This window comes from Canis lupus, chromosome 35 (genome assembly GCF_048164855.1).
Source record: "Canis lupus baileyi chromosome 35, mCanLup2.hap1, whole genome shotgun sequence".
Classification (NCBI taxonomy): Eukaryota; Metazoa; Chordata; class Mammalia; order Carnivora; family Canidae; genus Canis; species Canis lupus.
Window position 1 is genome coordinate 4,280,916 of NC_132872.1, and position 18,127 is coordinate 4,299,042.

Consider the following 18,127-nt stretch of genomic DNA (forward strand, 5'->3'; position numbering starts at 1 on the left):
CCCGTCACAGTAGAAAGCTCTAGTAGCTTGTGAAATGTTCCTCTGATTCCAATGTATTCCCATGGTGCCAGGCTTGGTGAAAGCACCATCATCCTTTACCCACAACCCGAGCCAAAACCCTATTGATTGTCTGAGACTTTAACACCTCTTCAACCTTAAAATCTACCACCATTACAGCCCCCATGTCATCCATCAGCTCTCTTTTAGTAGTTTCCTAACTAGAATTTTCATCTTCAATTTTGCTCCTTCCAGCACCGTACTGGCCTAAGTTCTAATTTTTATTCCATCACTTCAATCCTTTATGATCTTCCACTGCTTACAGGGTAGAGTCCAAAGCCTGGAATGTGAAAATCCAAGATCTCACATGCATCTCCAGTCCCTCTCACCCTATAACCTCTAACTCTCCATGACCTTGAACAACTCTCTGCCTTTGCCTGCCCTTCTCCCTCTGCCAGGAACACCCCTCCCTCCCCACCCTGTCACTCTGGATAATGAACTTTTCTTCCAATTGCCATTCAAGCACACTTACTCTACGACCACCACCACATCTGCCTAAATAGGCTTCCCTACTCCCCAGTTTGTGTGCTTGCATTCCACTAGGATAGTCACATCATATACCTAGAATGCTTTCAGCGTGCTGTTTAAAAATGGCATGTTTCCCTCTATCGAAATGTGCGTTCTTTGATGGTCTAGAGAATGTGCAAAAAAGGAGAACGGATTCTGGGTGGAAGGAAACGTAGAAAAAAGCCAACATAGCTGCCTAATTACCTAGTGCCTCCATTTGAGATGATGTAGCTGGGCTGGGTTTGCACATGCCCCAGGAAAGGGAGATTTTGAATTGCTTTCACCATCTTCTCTATCTGACTCAAAAGAAGACAAGTTCGAGGACATGAGCTGGCAGGAAGATCAGTGAGTTCGTCCCCCACCCCATGCCTTGGCAGAGCAGCTCTGATGGAACCTTAAGGAAGGCATTATCTAGTGTGTTGAGGTACATCTCTGATTATAGGGTTGGGATCCAAAGGAACAGACTGAGAAAGTGCAGGCTTTTCCACACAGGCCCAGAAGTCCCAGAAACTTGGGTTTTCAAAAGACTCTAAGGGCCAAAATAGTTTGAGGCCACTACTGACCACCAAGATGATTCTCCCCAAGGAAATTAGAGCCTATCTTCACCAAGCAAGGATGCTGGGTTACCTATGAGCTCTGACACCAGGTGGACTGGCTAAGTAGTCTCTAGCTGCAGAGACAAAAAGCCTCAGAAGGATGGAAAGTCCTCACAGAACCAGAGCATATATGTCCTGACACTACTTACCTCCTGGTTTCTATCCCTGCTGGCTTCTCTATTGCCCAGTTGGCTCAGAATGCTATAGATGCATTCAAGACCACGTGAATAACTCTTATCAGTCTCAGAGAGGGAAAAGGATTTACCAAGCTTATCAATAACAACACTGGTCTCCTGGCACCCAGCCCACTACTACTCTTTCTACTTGGACCTAATCATCTGGCACCATCATTTACCTGCTTTTTTTTTTTTTTTTTTTTTTGCTCTGTACTTTCCTGGTCCATCTGATCTACCAGTCTCCCAGCTTCTGCTACCTTCAGAGAGACCAGAGTTCCCATTTTCCTTGGTCAAAAGAGAAACACTGCTCAGAGCCACTAGGGCTATTTGAGCCCCAGAGCCTTGGAATGGAAACATTATAAAACACGAAAGTCTTCCTGTGCTAAAGAGATGAATTTTAGTTAAAAACAGCAAACAGATCCACCATGGAAGCAGCACAGCAACGAGCCCTGAACTGGACTTTATTTCTCTATGTATTTATTATCGATTTAAATTGATCCCACTTACCATGGCCTTTCTATAGAACATATGTTCGTGGAAACCTAAGCTGATGCTAAAGGAATTAGCTTTATTCAGAAAAAGCAAAACTGACTAGAACTGGCCATGTTAGGGTACTGAGGAGATCGAGAAGGCAGATCCAAGCAAGCTAAGGGGACACGAGGCCCAAGAAGGCCTGTAAGTCAAACATCAGTCCTGTTTACCAGACTGAAACACCAACCTCCAGGAAAGCAGGATGAAGCGGTGCGGCTCTGTATATAATCCACTGCCACCCTTTCGCCTCCTAGGACTTGGAGCTCCTTGAAGACAGAGGCTGTACCATACTCCCCTCCGCACCACAGAACAAGAGACGACCGCAGTGCTCACTAACTGCTAGCAAGAAGAATCTACATCGTCACACCCGTGCTTGTTGATGTGCACACACACATATGCGTATAGATGGAATCCTCATGAAGACAGCTATAGAAGCTCCATGTCTAAACTTTTCTCCCCAGAGTTATTGGCTAATGCTTATTAAAACAGAGAGTGTGTGTGTTTTTTTTAATTTCACATGTCCTTACGTATAATTAATCTCCCTCTATTCTTGCCAGAAACATCTATTTACCTCATGGAAATTTAGGTTAGTTACAGCAGTAGACAAAGAGAAAGCATCAATGTTCAGCTCCTGACATCCAGGGTAGGATTCTTTTGGTATGCAGCTTGAATTCTCAAACTCCTATGAACATATCAAGATCCAGACTGGGGGAACTTAATGGTTGAGATCACTTTTTTTTTTTAAGATTTTATTTATTTATTCATGAGAGACACACAGAGAGAGGCAGAGAGAGACATAGGCAGAGGGAAAAGCAGGCTCCATGCAGGGAGGGAGCCTGATGCGGGACTCGATCCCTTGATTCCAGGACCCCAGGATCACAACCTGAGCCAAAGGCAGACGCTCAACCACTGAGCCACCCAGGTGCCCGTGTTGAGATCACTCTAAATGAGAGGTAAAGAGTACTCAGGACATGACATAAGAGAGATTCTTGGTATGAGGGAAGAATCAAGCATCAGAGGAACATAGGAAAATTTCAGTTGAGGAAATCAGATGCCAGGGTCTTGGCCTCCTCTTATATGCCCACCTCAATGCCCAATTGGGTTTTAGGGAGGCAGCTTTAGAAGATAATGTCTACGTAAGTAGAAAGGCACCAGAGATCCTAAGACCACTTCTGAGGAAGCAGTGGGCCCCTAGGAGAATGCCCACCAATCAGTCACACGTCATGATCCACATGGTGTAGAGGTTAAGGGACAAAAGCACACACTGGCCAAGGTGACTACCTACTTAGGTGAGGCAGGTGTAGAGCTTCTGACTTCTCACAGTTGGCACTGAGTGAGCTGGGGAATCACCTATTACTTTATTCCCTGATGATGGTACTCAGAGGTCCTCGGAGAGTCAGGGATCAAAGGCCTGAGGTCAGATCGCTGAGGCTACCACGTGCAGGGGCTTTGACTCCATAGGCAGAGTCAGAATATGAATGTTAGTGCTGAGTAGTAACATGATACCCCAAAAAGCAGGACAGGTCTAGCAACACCTTTGCAAATACCAGTACAAGGATCAGACCAGACCAGTCATTATTTAGTGGCTTCAAGCATCATTCTCTCCCTGCCCCCACCATTACCATCACAAGTTCATGTGTGCATCTCTACACACCCAGACTCCAATCTGATGAGAAGTGGGAGAATGGGAGAAAATTTGAGTGACTGAGAAATTCACCTGAAATAAATAATCATCAAAAAAAAAAAAAACTAATCCAGGAAGAGAAAGAAAAAAAAAAAAAAAAACTTAATATGCTATAAATTAGTCAAGTTGGAGTAGGGTCTCATGAGAAAGATTAGCTCTACATTAGAAAATTTAAAAGCTACATTTTCTTCACACGTCTGGGTAATAAAGAGTAATAAGGTAAACCGGGCCACACTGTCACCCATCAGAAAGGAAACCGCAGCCGTTCTGGACACTTAGATGAACCACTCTTCCACTCTTACACACACGCTTCTCTTCCAAAAACAAATGGAACATATCATGAAATGTTTCACTCCATCTCCGGTGCTGCCAATTTCCTACCAAACATGAAAAAATGTACAGTCCTCAAATGCAGTACGGGCTGTCACTCCCATCCAAGTCCCCCAGCTCATCTTTCAACCACACTCAAAACCAAGGGAGAGCCCAGAGAAAGGCAACGGACAAAAACTCCTTTCATGTGTAGTCAGCAATTTTGTTTGCCCAAAGCATTCTCCTTCTAGTATCTCATTGTATCTCATACTCTTCTTATGAGGTATATGGCAGGACAAGTATGTTTACCTCTTTCTTCAGATGAGGAAACAGAGGCCCCATCTGTAAAAACGGACGTGTTAGCCAGCTTGGCCAAGTCACAGAGCTAATTAATGAAGGGCAGAATTGGAAACCAAGGTCTCTTGAATCACATCCTTGGATTCTTCTAACCAAACACAGACTATGGGTTTTGCACACACAACCTAAAGCACTTCCATACCTGTGGTATTGGAATTAACTTTCACTCAAGCCCACAGAATATATGTGGCTTCTTAAAATTTTTATTATTATTAATTATTATTATTAGATTGGCTACTTGTGACTGCAAATCTGGCTCCTACATCACTTCAAGGCACAAGCAAAAGAGGCGAATGCCCTGGTCCATTTATTTAAATGTCACTAACAAAGCGTCCTTAAACATTACATAGAAAGTTACCCTTCAGAGGACAGGAACTGGCTGTCCTCCCTCTCTTCTGAGGATAAAAGCAGAAAACCGTCCTGAACCTACAGTTGTCCTACAGTCACCTTTGAAAAGGATCAAATAATGGGTGACCCTTCTTGCTACTCTTTGGACAAAATAATGTCCCAGATCAAACACTGGTCCACAGAAAGGCTGGGTTATAAATGTCCATCATTAGGAGAATGGTTAAATAAAACATGGCACATCCATACAACAGAATGTAGCACAACTCTTAAAACAAATGAGGTAGAGTTACAGGTACTGACATGGAAAAATGTCCGTGATTATAAAGTGATAAAAGCAAGTCGCAAAATAACAGGCATAGCACAATTTTCCTTTTTGTTGAATACAATAAGAAAGCAAGCTATGCATTTGTATAAACACGTACTTGTATATGCAATAGGACTATACGTCTGCGGAATTTATCTTAGCATCAGTGAGGAAGAGGGAGAAAGAGCATTCACTCTTGACCACAGATACTGTACTTTTCTTTCGCATAACTATTTTTGGCAGCACGTGTCAATGCCTTTACCCCTCCCAACAACCAACAGATCCTGTCTTCCTATGTTATCCCCATATAAAGGTTAGTTGGCTTATGAATGTCTTGTATTTCATACATTTATAGTAACTGGGGGAAATAGCTGCATTTAGGAAAAAGCCTACCACCTCCCAATATGTTTTTCACCTTAATTTAATGATCAAAAAACACACCATGGATCAAAGGAGAGAGTGCCCTTAGGAAACAAGACCACAAGGAAATAATCTCGAATTAACAGACAGGGGTTCTCTCTGGGTGATGGGATTACAGTGGCGTTTCTATCCTTTACAGGCATCGTATTTTCCAAATACTCTACGGTGAGCCAGCATTACTTTCATAATAGGAAATTAACTTTAGGATAAAAAACAAAATGTTCTATTAAAGTATACCAAAAATCAAATCTCTCTAAATGAAACCTTATTTACCATTTATTATTTATTTAATTATCTTTTAGCTTATAGACAATAAGCACTATTAAATGAATCAATGAATGAGTGAAACTACCTTTCTGATTGATCTCCAATTAGCCATCTTTTCCTATATCAGTCCTCACAACTCAACAGGACCATAAACTCTTCAGAAACAAGGACCATTTGCTCTCTCTCTTTAGGAGCACCCTTAATATCTAGCATGATACTAGGCACATGGCATACACTCACTTAATACTGATTAGTTAATCCAGTTGTGTGATTTTTCTCTGACCCGAAAAAAAAAAAAAAAAAAGAATCACCCACCCAATCACATTTTAAAAGTCTTTGTTCAAGTACAATTTTTTGTATGCATAAAATTGCACTCATTTTCTCTGAAATTTCAAAAACAGATCACACCTGTGATCAAGAAACAGAACACTACCCGTACTCGCAAAATGTCCCTTCAATTAACAGTTCTTTTTTCTCCTTACTTTTACTACCAAACTTCTGGAACAGTGGTCTGTCTTCATTTTCACCACCTCTTCGTCTGTTTCAGCCTCAGCACCCCCTCTTCAATGAGTCCCACACCCATCCAGCGGAGGCTGTTGATCCTTCCATACTTTCAGTACGCACTCCTCTTTATGGCACTTACTATGCTACACCGTGATCATTTGTTTCTGTGTCAGCCAATCCCACTAGACTGTTACTCTCCTGTGGGAAACATTATTTCCCACTTGTTTGTGTACTCCCAGTGCCTGGGAGTAGGTATTAGGTGCACTTAGTAGGTGCACAGCTGGCATTTGACACTTGAAAGAATGAGTCCACTCACTGAGATCTGATAGTCTGCTAAAATTGACCAGTGCTTTGTCTAGTTTTCATCAAAACTAATAATGATATTTAGCTGTCAAAACTCAGTGGTTGGGATCCAAAAAATGGCGAAAATTATACTCCTCCAATATTTGGTTAAGCATTCTCTTCATATCCAAGTATCTGAGCACGTTATGTGACAATGCTCGGGGATACAGAAAAGAGACTTAACATCTAGCACCCACCCTCCAAATTAAAGCTGTGACATAACTCCCAATGGCACTCTGTCCTTCCATGGCCATACACCCAACATGGAGTCCTGCCAATCTTTTTCCCCAACTGCTTCTGGAGCCACTCCTCCCCCTCCTCACAACCTCCTTTCCAGGACAGTAAAAAGTCAGAGACAGAAATCCCCCAGGAGACTCCAGACTCCTCCTCCCAGCCCCCTTTTGTCACATCCAATTAACCATCTGCCAGTCTCCCGGGCCTCCTCCTAGGCCCACTGTCCAGCTGCCAACTCAATACTGTTTCCCCACCCCCATAGATGCCCATTGTCCCTCGCTGCGGGGTAAGAGCGTAAAAGGCGGGGATTTTAGCTACATTCCCAGTCCCCGCCTGCCATGCCCTGGAATAACTATAATTACAAGCTTAAAAATTCCATCCTTATCTATCTCTGCACTGTTAGGGAAGGGACGGGAAAAAGAAGCTACTGAAGAATCATAATTTTCATCATTCAGAAAATAAAAAGGTTCATCTAGCTAGTAATATGATTATAATAGATGTGTAATATAGTCATGCAATTATATTCTATTATTAAAATGTAATCCCCTTTCTATTACTATTTATAATATGTACGTAACTATCATAATATACACTATATCTCTAAACATCAAGCAATTCTGAGAGGTAAGGATGTTTTTTACCCATTTTACAGATGAAGAAATGGAAGCTTAGAGAGGCTGTATAACTTACACAAGGCCACACCTGTCAATTCCTGTTCTAAGACTAAGATTCTGGGACTGAGCCATACCTAAGGGAACTCCCACCTCCTCCTAGCCTAGGGACTCTAAATCCAGTCCCATATGGCCCACCTTATGGTAACGGCAGCCCCTGGATTCCTACTCCCCCTCGCCCTGGAAGGCCATATAAGACCCCTCACTTGATGACGCTCTTGGGTTTGTCCCTAAAATGAGAGCCAGAGGAAGTGCTTTGGGGCCAAAGGATGGGTGTGCTCATTGGCATCTTCCCTATTGTATGAAGGGTCCCTCCTCACGGAGAAGAACGTACAAGGGACTCTCCCATAATCCCTACTCTGCTTCCTCTTTCTTCAAGGACCTTCTAGAGACATTAAGGAAACTGGAAATTCAAGAGTACCTTCCATTCCTGACAGAAATAGCGCCTGATGGCCAGGCATGGACCCCTCCTCAGGAAGCTGCCTGACATCTTCTTGCATGGGTCTACCTCCCTCTCTCCTCCCCTCACTCACCCTCCACCCCAGAGACTAGCCTCTCTGCCTCAGGCTCTGTAGGAGATAATTCTGCAGACCCGACCACAGGCTGAAGAAAATCCCACCTCCGCTTGCAAAAGGAAGCCACCAGCACTTCTAAAGAGATTGCTAATTTGGGATCTCCCAGCCGGCTCCCCAGCTTCTCTGCCCAAGGGCCTCCTAGGGCCATACCACCCCAGTTCATCCATTTCACAGCTGCCCTCAGCTTCAGTGACCCTCCCCAAGCACACCACCGGCAGCCCCTGGACTTCCGACTAGAGGACGCTCTCTCCACTGGGGCCGTTGATCACCCATGTTGCACCCTCAGCCAAGGTCCTTTTCCAGCCAGCTGCCTTACTAAGGTCTGCCTGCGCCACCTCTCCCTCTGGTCCCAAGGCTCACCCCTCTGCCGACCTTGAGATCCACCCCTCCAGGCCCATCCAGGACCTTCCTCCATCCATTGCTTCTCTCTTTCCTAAATATTCACTCTCTTCCTCATGCCTACCTTCTTCCTCCTCCCCATCCCTAGGTATTCACATATCTTCCCTACCTAAAAAAAGCCTCCCCTCAACTGCTACCCATCTCCAACTACCTCACTATTTTTAACCTTCCCTTCACAGCCAAACCTTTCCAAAGAGTCATCTATATGCACTCCCACCGCTTCCTCCCATCCACTGACTCCCATTCCCCTTGCAATTTGAATTCCACCTCCCTTACATGATTGAAACTTATTCAAAGGTTACCGATGATCCCCCAATTTCCAGAACCAAGGCTGCGTGCTCAGTCTCCATCTCCCTCCACCTCTCTGCAGCATTTTTCTCCAAGCACTCCTCTCCCTTGGTTCTCCTCCAGCCCTTTGCTGTAGGCTTGAGCCTACAGCCCTGTCCTTGGCCCTCTGCCCTTAAGTCTGTATATGCTTTTCATTTATTATCTCATCTATTCTGATAGCTCCAGCCACAACTTCTTACAGATATCTCCCAGATCTGTATTTCCAGCTCTGGCCTCCCTCCAAAGCTCCAGATTCCCTTCCTTACCCGCCTACGGAACCAACACCTCCCCTAGCTCTTTCACTGACACCTGAAATGCAACATGTCCCAAAGTAAACTCCCAAATCCTCCCTCTCCTCCTGCCTCCCTATAGCTGCTCCTCCTCTTCCTAACTCCTGCTTTTCATTTAAGGTACCTCCGTCCTCCCAGTCACCAGGCTGTAGGATGTGGAGTAATCCTTGATTGCTGCCTCTTTCTTGATGCCTCTATATCCAAGTTGCCCAGTCCCATAGACACTATGTCCAAGAGGTCCCTCACATCCACCCCCTCCTCTCCATTCCCACTGTGGCATCTCAAGTTCAGACCTGCCTAACCTATCACAGTGGTCTCCTAATCCAGCACTGGCCAACAGTGCCTCTCCCATTCCAATCGACCCTCCATAGGGCTACCAGATTTCTCTTCCTGCTCATGTCACCACCCTATCCAGAAATTTTTAGTGGCTCCCAGAAGAAAACTGCAGATAAAGACCAAACTCCTTGGCCTGTCATTCAAAGCCCTTTATGATGGGGAAGCCCAGTAAATGTTTGATAAATGTAGCAATCAATCAACCTGGTCTCCACCCCCTTCTAAGTTTTATCTCTCATTGATCCTCCACCTGCATCCTCTGAGTCCTATCAAGTGGACCCCTTGAAGGCCCAAATATGCCATGGGTCCTCATACCTCCCTCTAACACTGTTCCAACCTGGGAACACAGAAAAGCGTGTCCTCCCCATCTAGATCCTACTCCTCCCTCCTTCAAGCCTCGGCTCGGCTCGAAAAGTAACCACTTCCTTGAGAGCACAGCTCGTCTGCCACTTTCCACTCTCCTACCTGTTTGTCCCTTGCATCCATGTTTTCTAGCTAATGTCCAGTTAGTTCCCTTCTAATAACGCTCTGGGCAGAAGGGGAGGAGACAAAGCTAATTCTCCAACAGTTTCTTCTTTACTCCCTTGAATTAGTTCTCCTGTCCTCCCAGCTGATTCTTTCTGTTCCTTCACTCCTCAGTAGACACGATTTCAAGGAGCTCTATTGATCCAACAGCCCTGTGGCCGTCAATCATTTCCTAGTTATTTTGCTGCCAGTCATTCACACACAAAGGAGTGGCAGGAGGAATCTGAACTGCGTGCAGACAAGAAGGAGCAGGAAAGGACTGATTCGCTGCACCCACCTGAGGCTTGGCCGAAGCAAGAACTCCATTCTCACTGGGCTCCTCCAGAAGGCACAGGGCCATGTGCCAGGGTCTGGAGGGCTGGCGGTGGGGGGGGGGGGGGGGGGGGGGGGGGGTGTGACATCATACACTTCTGTGGAGAGGGGAGAGAACAGGAGTGTCCTGACCCGTTGTAAGAAGGGTGCTGCAACCAGTCTCTTTGGGAAACCAAACTGGGAAGCACTGCTTTCTTCCTGGACTGAAAAGGTCCCATAGAGTTCAGATTAAATAAAGTCATGCTTGTCAGAAGAGGCACTTACAGTAATAGAATGCTCGATTTAGAAGGAACTATCTACATGTATTTGGATAGAACTCTACAACTTATAAAGACCTTACACATACAGTATCTTGTTTGAGTCTCTCAGCAGTCGTATGCAGGAAAGAGGAGAGGGGGCTATTATCCTCATCTTATACAGATGTTAAAGTCACTTGCCCAAGTCATTCAGAGAAGTAGAGTGCAAAGGGGAGCGTTCACCTCCCGCTCTCTTGCCTGACCTTCTCAGCCTCCTTCACAGGCTTTACCTTTCTTTCCCACTCCTTATAACCAAGGGCTCCCTGAAGGGGCGTATTTATATCTATTTCCCTTCCTGCTCTATATTCTTTCTTATAATGATGTTATACACTCCCCTAGTACAGTACACAGCTGCAGCAGGTACCTCATAAATATCTGTCAAACAAATGATTGAATGAAAGAACAAAAGACAGCGAAAGCCCAAGCCTAGCCTTCTGATTTCAGAACTCCATCACTCACTTCTCTGGCACCCTCTCCCACCCCATGGCAAAAGCCCCCCATAACTCCCCTCCTGGAGATCCCCCAGCCTCTGTGTAAGCATTTTCACTTAATTAAACCAAAAGGAACAACAGGGGCAGCTAGGAGGTCTTGCCCTACCACTGTGTGTCAGAAATGGCTAGATGCTCTTTTACACGTTTTTCCTATTTAATCTTCCCAACCTGTGAAATAAGCATGCTTAGTCCCATTTTTGCAAAAGACTGAACATGAGAGAGATATTAAGCAATGTACCCAAGATTCCACTCCTTTGTTAGTGCCACGCTATCTGCTCCAAAGCCCACGATCTTCTGGCTATACCAGCATTTCTCAATCTCAGCACTACAGGCACTTGGGAGCTGAAAATTCTTTATTATCCTGTGCATTATAAGATGCCCAGCAGTACACTAGACCTTGACCCACTAGATGCCAAGTTGTGACAATCAAAAAACTGTCTCCAGGGGATCCCTGGGTGGCTCAGCAGTTTGGCACCTGCCTTTGGCCCAGGGCGCGATCCTGGAGTCCTGGGATCGAGTCCCGCGTCGGGCTCCTGGCATGGAGCCTGCTTCTCCCTCTGCCTGTGTCTCTGCCTCTCTCTCTCTCTATGTCTATCATAAATAAATAAAAAAATAAATATTTAAAAAAAAAAACCGTCTCCAGATACTGCAAAACGTTCCCTGGGGGACAATATTGCCCCCAGTTGAGAACCATCACTGGACTATATCATACTGCCTACCTCCAGGAGCAGAAAGAAGTTTGTCAAGTAAAAGTGTTAATTCTCCAACATCCGAGAAGGACCCCTTGTTTCATCTGTTCTAATGTTTTACTGATATTTACAGTCAGGGAGATATTTATCACTTCTCATCTCATTTGTTTCTACAGCTTCAGTTTATTCCAACACCTCTTCCATTCCCCCAAAAGATTATCAAAAAGAACTGGATGGAATGTGCCAATCATCAAGTTATTGACAACTGGCAGCACAGGATGAAGCAAAACCTCCCAAATCTTATGGTGTGTTTAGAAGTCATTGATATGTTCTAAAATATATTAATGTAGAAACAGAATGTATAAGTACAATATTAGGAATGTTAACAGCATTCCGTCTCTGGAACAACAAAGTCCTCTCAATACTCCCCAAGAAGTTCCTAGAAAATGATGTGACCCAAAGTCTAACCCATGATGGGTGGAAGTAAAAGAGAATCAAAAAGGAACAATAAACATTGAATTAAGCATCATTCTGGATCATCAAGCATGTGTCAAAATGAGATGTTTTCCTTTGATGCAAAAGAACCCCTCCCCTTCCGTGCCTGGCATTGCACTGATGGAGCGGTGATATTTACTCAAAGAATTGAACACAATAGGTGTTATTCCAAAATAATATCTTCTTGATGATCTGGACATGATGATATCCAGTTCCTCTGTCCAGGTGGGATGAGGTTATCATCTGAGAGAAAGGTTTAAAGAATCGTATAGTGAATACCAATACACCACCACCTAGATTCAACAACTGCTTATATTTTACCATGTTTGTTTTACCTATGTTAGGAGGAGGTGATTTGTTTTTGTTTTTGTTTCTGATGAATCGCAAGCTTTTTAAAAGATTTTTTTTCCTTGCCTGCAAAGAACAAGTAACTTCAGTAGGGGAGACAAGCCTTAAATATAAAAGAGCTAAAAATGAAACAATACCACTAATGAAGTGAGAAAATGAGCATAAACAAGTGAGTATTTTTAAGAATTCAGAGAACACCGTTGGTCCTGTGAGCTGTCTTCACAGAAGAAGGGGGGTGCTCAAGTCTTTGAAGAAGGAGTTGGATTTGGAGAGTAGGGGTACAGGGGTGGATGATGCCCTTGGGAAGTGAGAAGAGCAGCCTGGCTGCAGCTGAGCTATGAAGTATGGACTTGACCCTGAAGACACTAGGGAGTTACTGCAGGTTCATAAACCAGGCAGCAATGGGATCAAAGTAGTGCCATCTGCCTGCAGGTGCCAATCTGGAGTGGGGGTGAGAAAGCACATTCCAAGGCCATGGGCAGCATAACAGGCTCCGGACTAGGGCAGAGACTGTCGACAAACAACAAGGGCTGATGATGAAAGATAATCCAATAGGAATGATTTCAGGAGAAAAACTCCTCACAGACAATACCAGGTTTTAATTATCATGACTGGGAGAGGGGAGATGCCTCTTACAGAATTAAGGAAGACGGGAGAAGGAGCTAGTGTGGGGAGTTGGAAAGACATACCGAGTTGAGTCTGAGGCTGGCTAAAGTCCAAGAGGCAGCAAAGACTCCAGTTGAAACTGTCTGGACTCACAGGACCAAAGCTCAACAGCAAGACAGACGCAGGAGATACTTCCCCATCAATCTCTTTTCCCTTATCCTCCTGTTTTTTTTTTTTTTCCTTTCAGTCTCAAAAGAGGAGTTTTCTCCTCTGCTCACCAAAATGAAACTCTTTATATTTGTTAAGGAACCTACTTTTGTCTCACCTCTGCAGGTATCCAACTCAACAAGTCATGTAGCGTCTTTAGTGTTCCCTGTCTATAAGCTTTCTCTCTTCTACCTACAAACCTCTTCTGACTCCCTGGCAAAAAAAAAAAAAAAAAAAAAAACACACACACACAAGCAAACAAACAAAACAAAACCCCTCCTTTTCTTGCTAACATTCCTTCTGACTGGCACCCAACCTCTTTTTCCTTTCACTGATAAACGGTGCAAGTAAGGGATTCCTACCCACAACCCCAAATCCCTACTCTGATTGCCTTTTCTGATACTGCGCTCCCAAGAGCTCGCAGTGGCCCTGTTTTCATCACATTCAGTGAGCACTCTTCTTGTCCAACCTGTCTGCAGCCTGTCTTCACATCAGAACCCGTGCAGACTCCCTGGGGTCTCCAGGATCAAGTCTTCTCTGTTGCCACATTACAAAAAAGGGTTCCCACCCCCCACCCCCACCCCCGCCCCGAATTCTAACTTTAGTCCTTCCCCTTCTTCCTCCACTCCTTCCGTCTGACAGCCAAAGCTTCAGCTGCATCTAGCCTTGACCCAAAAGGCTGCCAAGTCCACATCACCAGTCTGAATCTCTTGCCTATGCTTCTTAGTTTCATTTTTCCCACCAAAAAAAAAAAAAAAAAAGCTTCACCTGGCTGTCCAGTTTACCACTCCCAAAGCCAACCTTATTACCTGCCCTGCAAACCGGTCTCCAACCAGACGGTTTCAGTTGACACACTGTGAGTCCTCTACACTCTCAACCCAGCTACTTCCCTTTCCTCATGGGCTTACTTTTCTTCTCTCCCCGATTGCTAGTTTGTCAACAAAATCCCACATTTCTGCCTTTGGAAATGTCTCTCAGAGCTGTCCCTGACTCCCCATCCTTTTTTGCCACCAACCTAGACCAAACCCCCTCCCACTCAGCTCTGAATCACTGTCCTTTCTCTCTGGATTCTTTCCTTTTTTTCTCCACTTCATCAATCATATTACCCCCAGATTAACCTTTCCAAATACCACTTTCATCAGGATGTGTCCTTGCTCAAGAGCCTAAAATGACTCCCTACTGGCTCTGAATCAAACCCAAACCTTCTCTTGGGGTTCCCAGACTCTCCCTATCTGGTCCTGCCCCACTAGCTATCTCTATGTCCCCTTCCTCCCTAACCTACCCCTTATATTTGATCAGCCCAGGAACCTCACTGTCAATGCCCCCAAACCCCTGTGTGCCTTTTGCCCAAGCGGTTCCTCCCACTCTCCAGCCCCTTCAAGGACTACCTTTGATTCTACTCCATCTATAGTTCTGTCAACTTTTTATCTTATAGAACCATAATGTTTACCAATTGATTAATCTCCAAGTGAGCAATAATTGTCAAACCTCTTTTCAAAGTTTTCCCAGGTCAAAGACCACTTTGAATATTTCTTTTCTATTCCACAGCACCCTGGACAGCAGAAGGCTCCTAGTAGGAGCTGGAAAGTCCTTGTTGGTTTTCTATTCCAATTGGTTTCTTTTCCCAGTTCCTATATTTCGCCTCCTCTACATCATAAAAATGATTGATAAAACTATTATTGAGGTTTAGAACAGAGAATTCCTAGGACGACAGTATGGAATCCACCAATTTATAAGAGTAGTGGGCTGGGTGTGCGTGCCCACTACTCTTATAAATTGGTATAATTGCAGAGACATGATTTAGGGAATCAGCTTAATCAGCTGGTGAAGAGAAGCGAAATACCAAAACAATCAAGGGGCCCAAATGACAGAATTAGAAGGGGGCATGAAACATGCCTAATTAGAAGCACAAGAGTCCAGGGTTTTGGCAAAGCAATCACCAGTTCGTCCTTACATATGCAAAATTTTCCACCAGGATGTAAGGGGTAACTTTAGTGCTAGGGACTTTGAAAATGTGTTTGAAGTTTTCTCGGTTGTTCAGTTGAAGAAAGGTATAATCTATCTGGCCCACCAGGTTCAGTGCTGTTCCATGAAGATGGAGAATGAGAAGGGAAAAAGTCACAAAATATGGCCTTATTCCAGGCTTAAGAATCCTCAGCATCAGCCCAGGCTACAAACTAGAGGGGGTAAGGTCAGAAAGCAGAGCCTGGAGGACCCAGTTGGGGGATGGGAGGGAGGCAGCCCTAGACCTCGCCCCTGGCAGCATACACCCCCCCACCTGCAACTTGTTTCACGTCATCAGTCATTTCCAGCCTTATCCATTGAGAATTTAACCTTTCTCTGATTCTAAGTGCACATAAGACCTACCCTCTCTCCCCCCCCCCAAAAAAAAAGGCTACCCAAGAAGGAAGGAGAATATCCTCAATAGGCGTCCCACAGGAGACAGACCCCAGTCTGTTATTTATTCTGTGAGTTAAGCCAGGGCTAGAAAATGTAAGCCACACGTTGTGTTTTGAAAGGCCCTGGGAAAAGTAACACATCGGACCATTATAGGCCATTAGCACCATTAACACTGTGTGAAATTATCAGGCCTCCAGAAACTGAACTCAGCTCCAAGGGCCTGGGACAGAGAATGGACAAGAACTAGTATTTAGATGGGTGGGAAGGGGAAGGAGGAGTGGTTGCCAAGAGGTGAAAGTGGGGTCCGGATAGTGAAGGTGAGAAGGCTCACACTCCAAGGGGTTTTTTTTTCCCCCCCTTAGAGCTAAGGGAGACTTTGGCCAGAGATGGGAGGCAGCAGAGGAGGAAGGGGGGGCTGAAGGGGAGTGGATGTCAGGGGAGACCTCCTGATGAGTGTTTCTGGTTAACATTAGGCCACGGAACCTTTCTCCTAGATGCCAGGTTATAAACTTAGGTCAGGTGCCTCTGTGGAATCCATGCTCTGGGTCCTGGGCAGTGTGTGTGAGTGTGTGTGTGTGTGTGTGTGTGTGTGTGTGAGTGCATGGGATACAGACTGATGGAGGGGGTGAGGAGTGGATAAGAACCGTGTAGAGAATGCAGGTAGAGAATGCAGGTTCGGGAAGAGGAAGGAGAGGGAGAGAGAGGCAAGGCTGAGCCCTGGCAGGCGGGAGAGGATAACAGAGCCTTCCTCTGCTTTCTCCAGGCCCTGGCATCCGCTCCTGCCCTCCAGTTCTTTCCTCTTCAGACCAACCAGAAAAGGACCATATGGACCAATCAAGTCTCGACTTTTAAAGCCACAAGTCTACCCCACAAAGCACCCCACCCTCTTCCCTAGAGATGACCTCTAGGGCGAGGCAATGAGATTAGGAAACAGATGGATGTGCGGAGAGCCTTCGGAGCGAACCTGCCCCCTGACCCCGCCAGCTCACGTCCTCCAACCCCACTTAGGGAGACAGGGGGCAGATGCGCCGCGGCCCCATAACTTATCGGGACTCCTTGGGACAAAGATTCCAGACAAAATGGTTGCAGACGTGGGAGACGGGGCACGGGCGGCAGCCCCAGGTGAACGCGAGGTGGGGAGTCGCCGGCCACAGGTGGTGGGAGCCGAGGGGGGTCGGGATGCGCTCTGGGCAAGGGGACCGCGGACCCGGGGCGGGGCAGGGCCCGCAGACAGCTGTAGACACGGATCCCGAGACTCCAAATACCACAGGCCGGCGAGGATCCAGTGGGTGTGTAAGAGGAGGACGCTAACTCACACTTCCAGGAAGGAGGGATGCTCGTGAAAAGCTCATCCGTTCCCAGAACCGGGGGAGAGGAGGACACGGAGGAGGGCGGAGGCGCCCACCGCCCCGGAGCCCCGTCCGCCTCGCTTGGGAGGCGCCCCCGGCCCGGCACCACCACCACCGCCCGCGTCCGCCCCCCCCCCCCCGGTGCCCGCCAGCGCCCCGGGCGCACTGGGGGAGCCGGCGCGGGGCGCGGGGCGCGGGGCGCGGGGCGCAGGGGCGGGGGGGCCGCGTCGTCCCATCCGCGCGCCCCGGGACCCGCTCCCGCGAGTGGGCTGAGCCCCCCGCGCGCCCCCCGACGCCGGCCGCCGCGCCGGGCCCCGGGTCTCCGCAACTCCAGCCCGCCCCGCGCCCCGGCCGCAGCCCTCGGTCCCCAAACTTGTCCTGCGCCCCGCGCCCCGCGCCCCGCCCGCTTACCTGTCCGGAAGAAGGCGTCCACGTCCGAGTCGGCGGCTCCTCCTTCCTCCGCGGCCCCCTCCGGGGGGTTCATGGCTGGGGGCGGCGGCGGGCGGCGCGGCCCGGGCGGGGGCGGGCGCGGGCGCGGGCGCGGGCGCGGGGGCGGGGGCGGGGGCGGCCGGCCTGGCTCAGGCGGAGGCGGGGGCGGGGGCGGGGGCGCGCGGCGGGCGGGGGGCGCCTGGCCCGGGCCCCCCCATGGCCCCTCCCGCGGGCGCTGGCGGCTGCTGTCCGGCGGGGCCGCTCCGGGCGCCCGCTCTCCCCGCAGCGCCGGGGGCTCCGCTCCGCGCCCGGCCGCCCGTCTCTATTGTTCAGCCCCGCTCCGCTCCGCTCTTTATTTTCCCTCCTCCCGCCCGCCCTCCCCGAGCCTCCCCCCTCCCGCGCCGCTCGCCGCCTCCCTCGCCCGCTCGCTCGCTCGCTCCCTCCCTCCCTCCCGCGCTCCCGCGCTCGCTCGCTCGCTCGCTCTCGGGCTCCCCCTCTGGCTCCCGCCGCCGCCGCCGCCGCCGCCGCCCCGGCTCCTCCCCCGGCCGCGGCTCCCCGAGTCGCCGCCAACAATGACCCGCGCGCGCACCCCGCCCCCCCGCGGAGCGAGCCCCGGGGCGGGAGCCGCGGTCGCGCACTGCGCTAGGGGAGAAGCCCGCGCGGAGGGGCGGCCGCGGGGCGCGGGGGGCGGGGGCGACTGCGGGCGCCCCACGGCCCCCCCGTCCCCCGCCCCGGCCCGGCCCAGGTGT

At 48.1% G+C, this 18,127-nt stretch overlaps 1 protein-coding gene across 19 annotated transcripts in view; it reads right to left on the bottom strand.

Annotated features, from left to right (window-relative positions):
- Window positions 1-17,467, bottom strand: part of KALRN (kalirin RhoGEF kinase) — a 657,335-nt gene extending 639,868 nt beyond the window's left edge. For 18 of the 19 annotated variants that reach the window (XM_072811625.1, XM_072811621.1, XM_072811628.1 and 15 more), the window contains exon 1: window positions 17,361-17,467. In XM_072811625.1, coding sequence (XP_072667726.1) covers window positions 17,361-17,433 — 73 coding nt within the window. In that variant the 5' untranslated portion in view covers window positions 17,434-17,467. The remainder of the gene's footprint in view (window positions 1-17,360) is intronic. The other variant, XM_072811623.1, reaches the window with a different exon arrangement.
- Window positions 17,468-18,127: the final 660 nt, after the last annotated feature.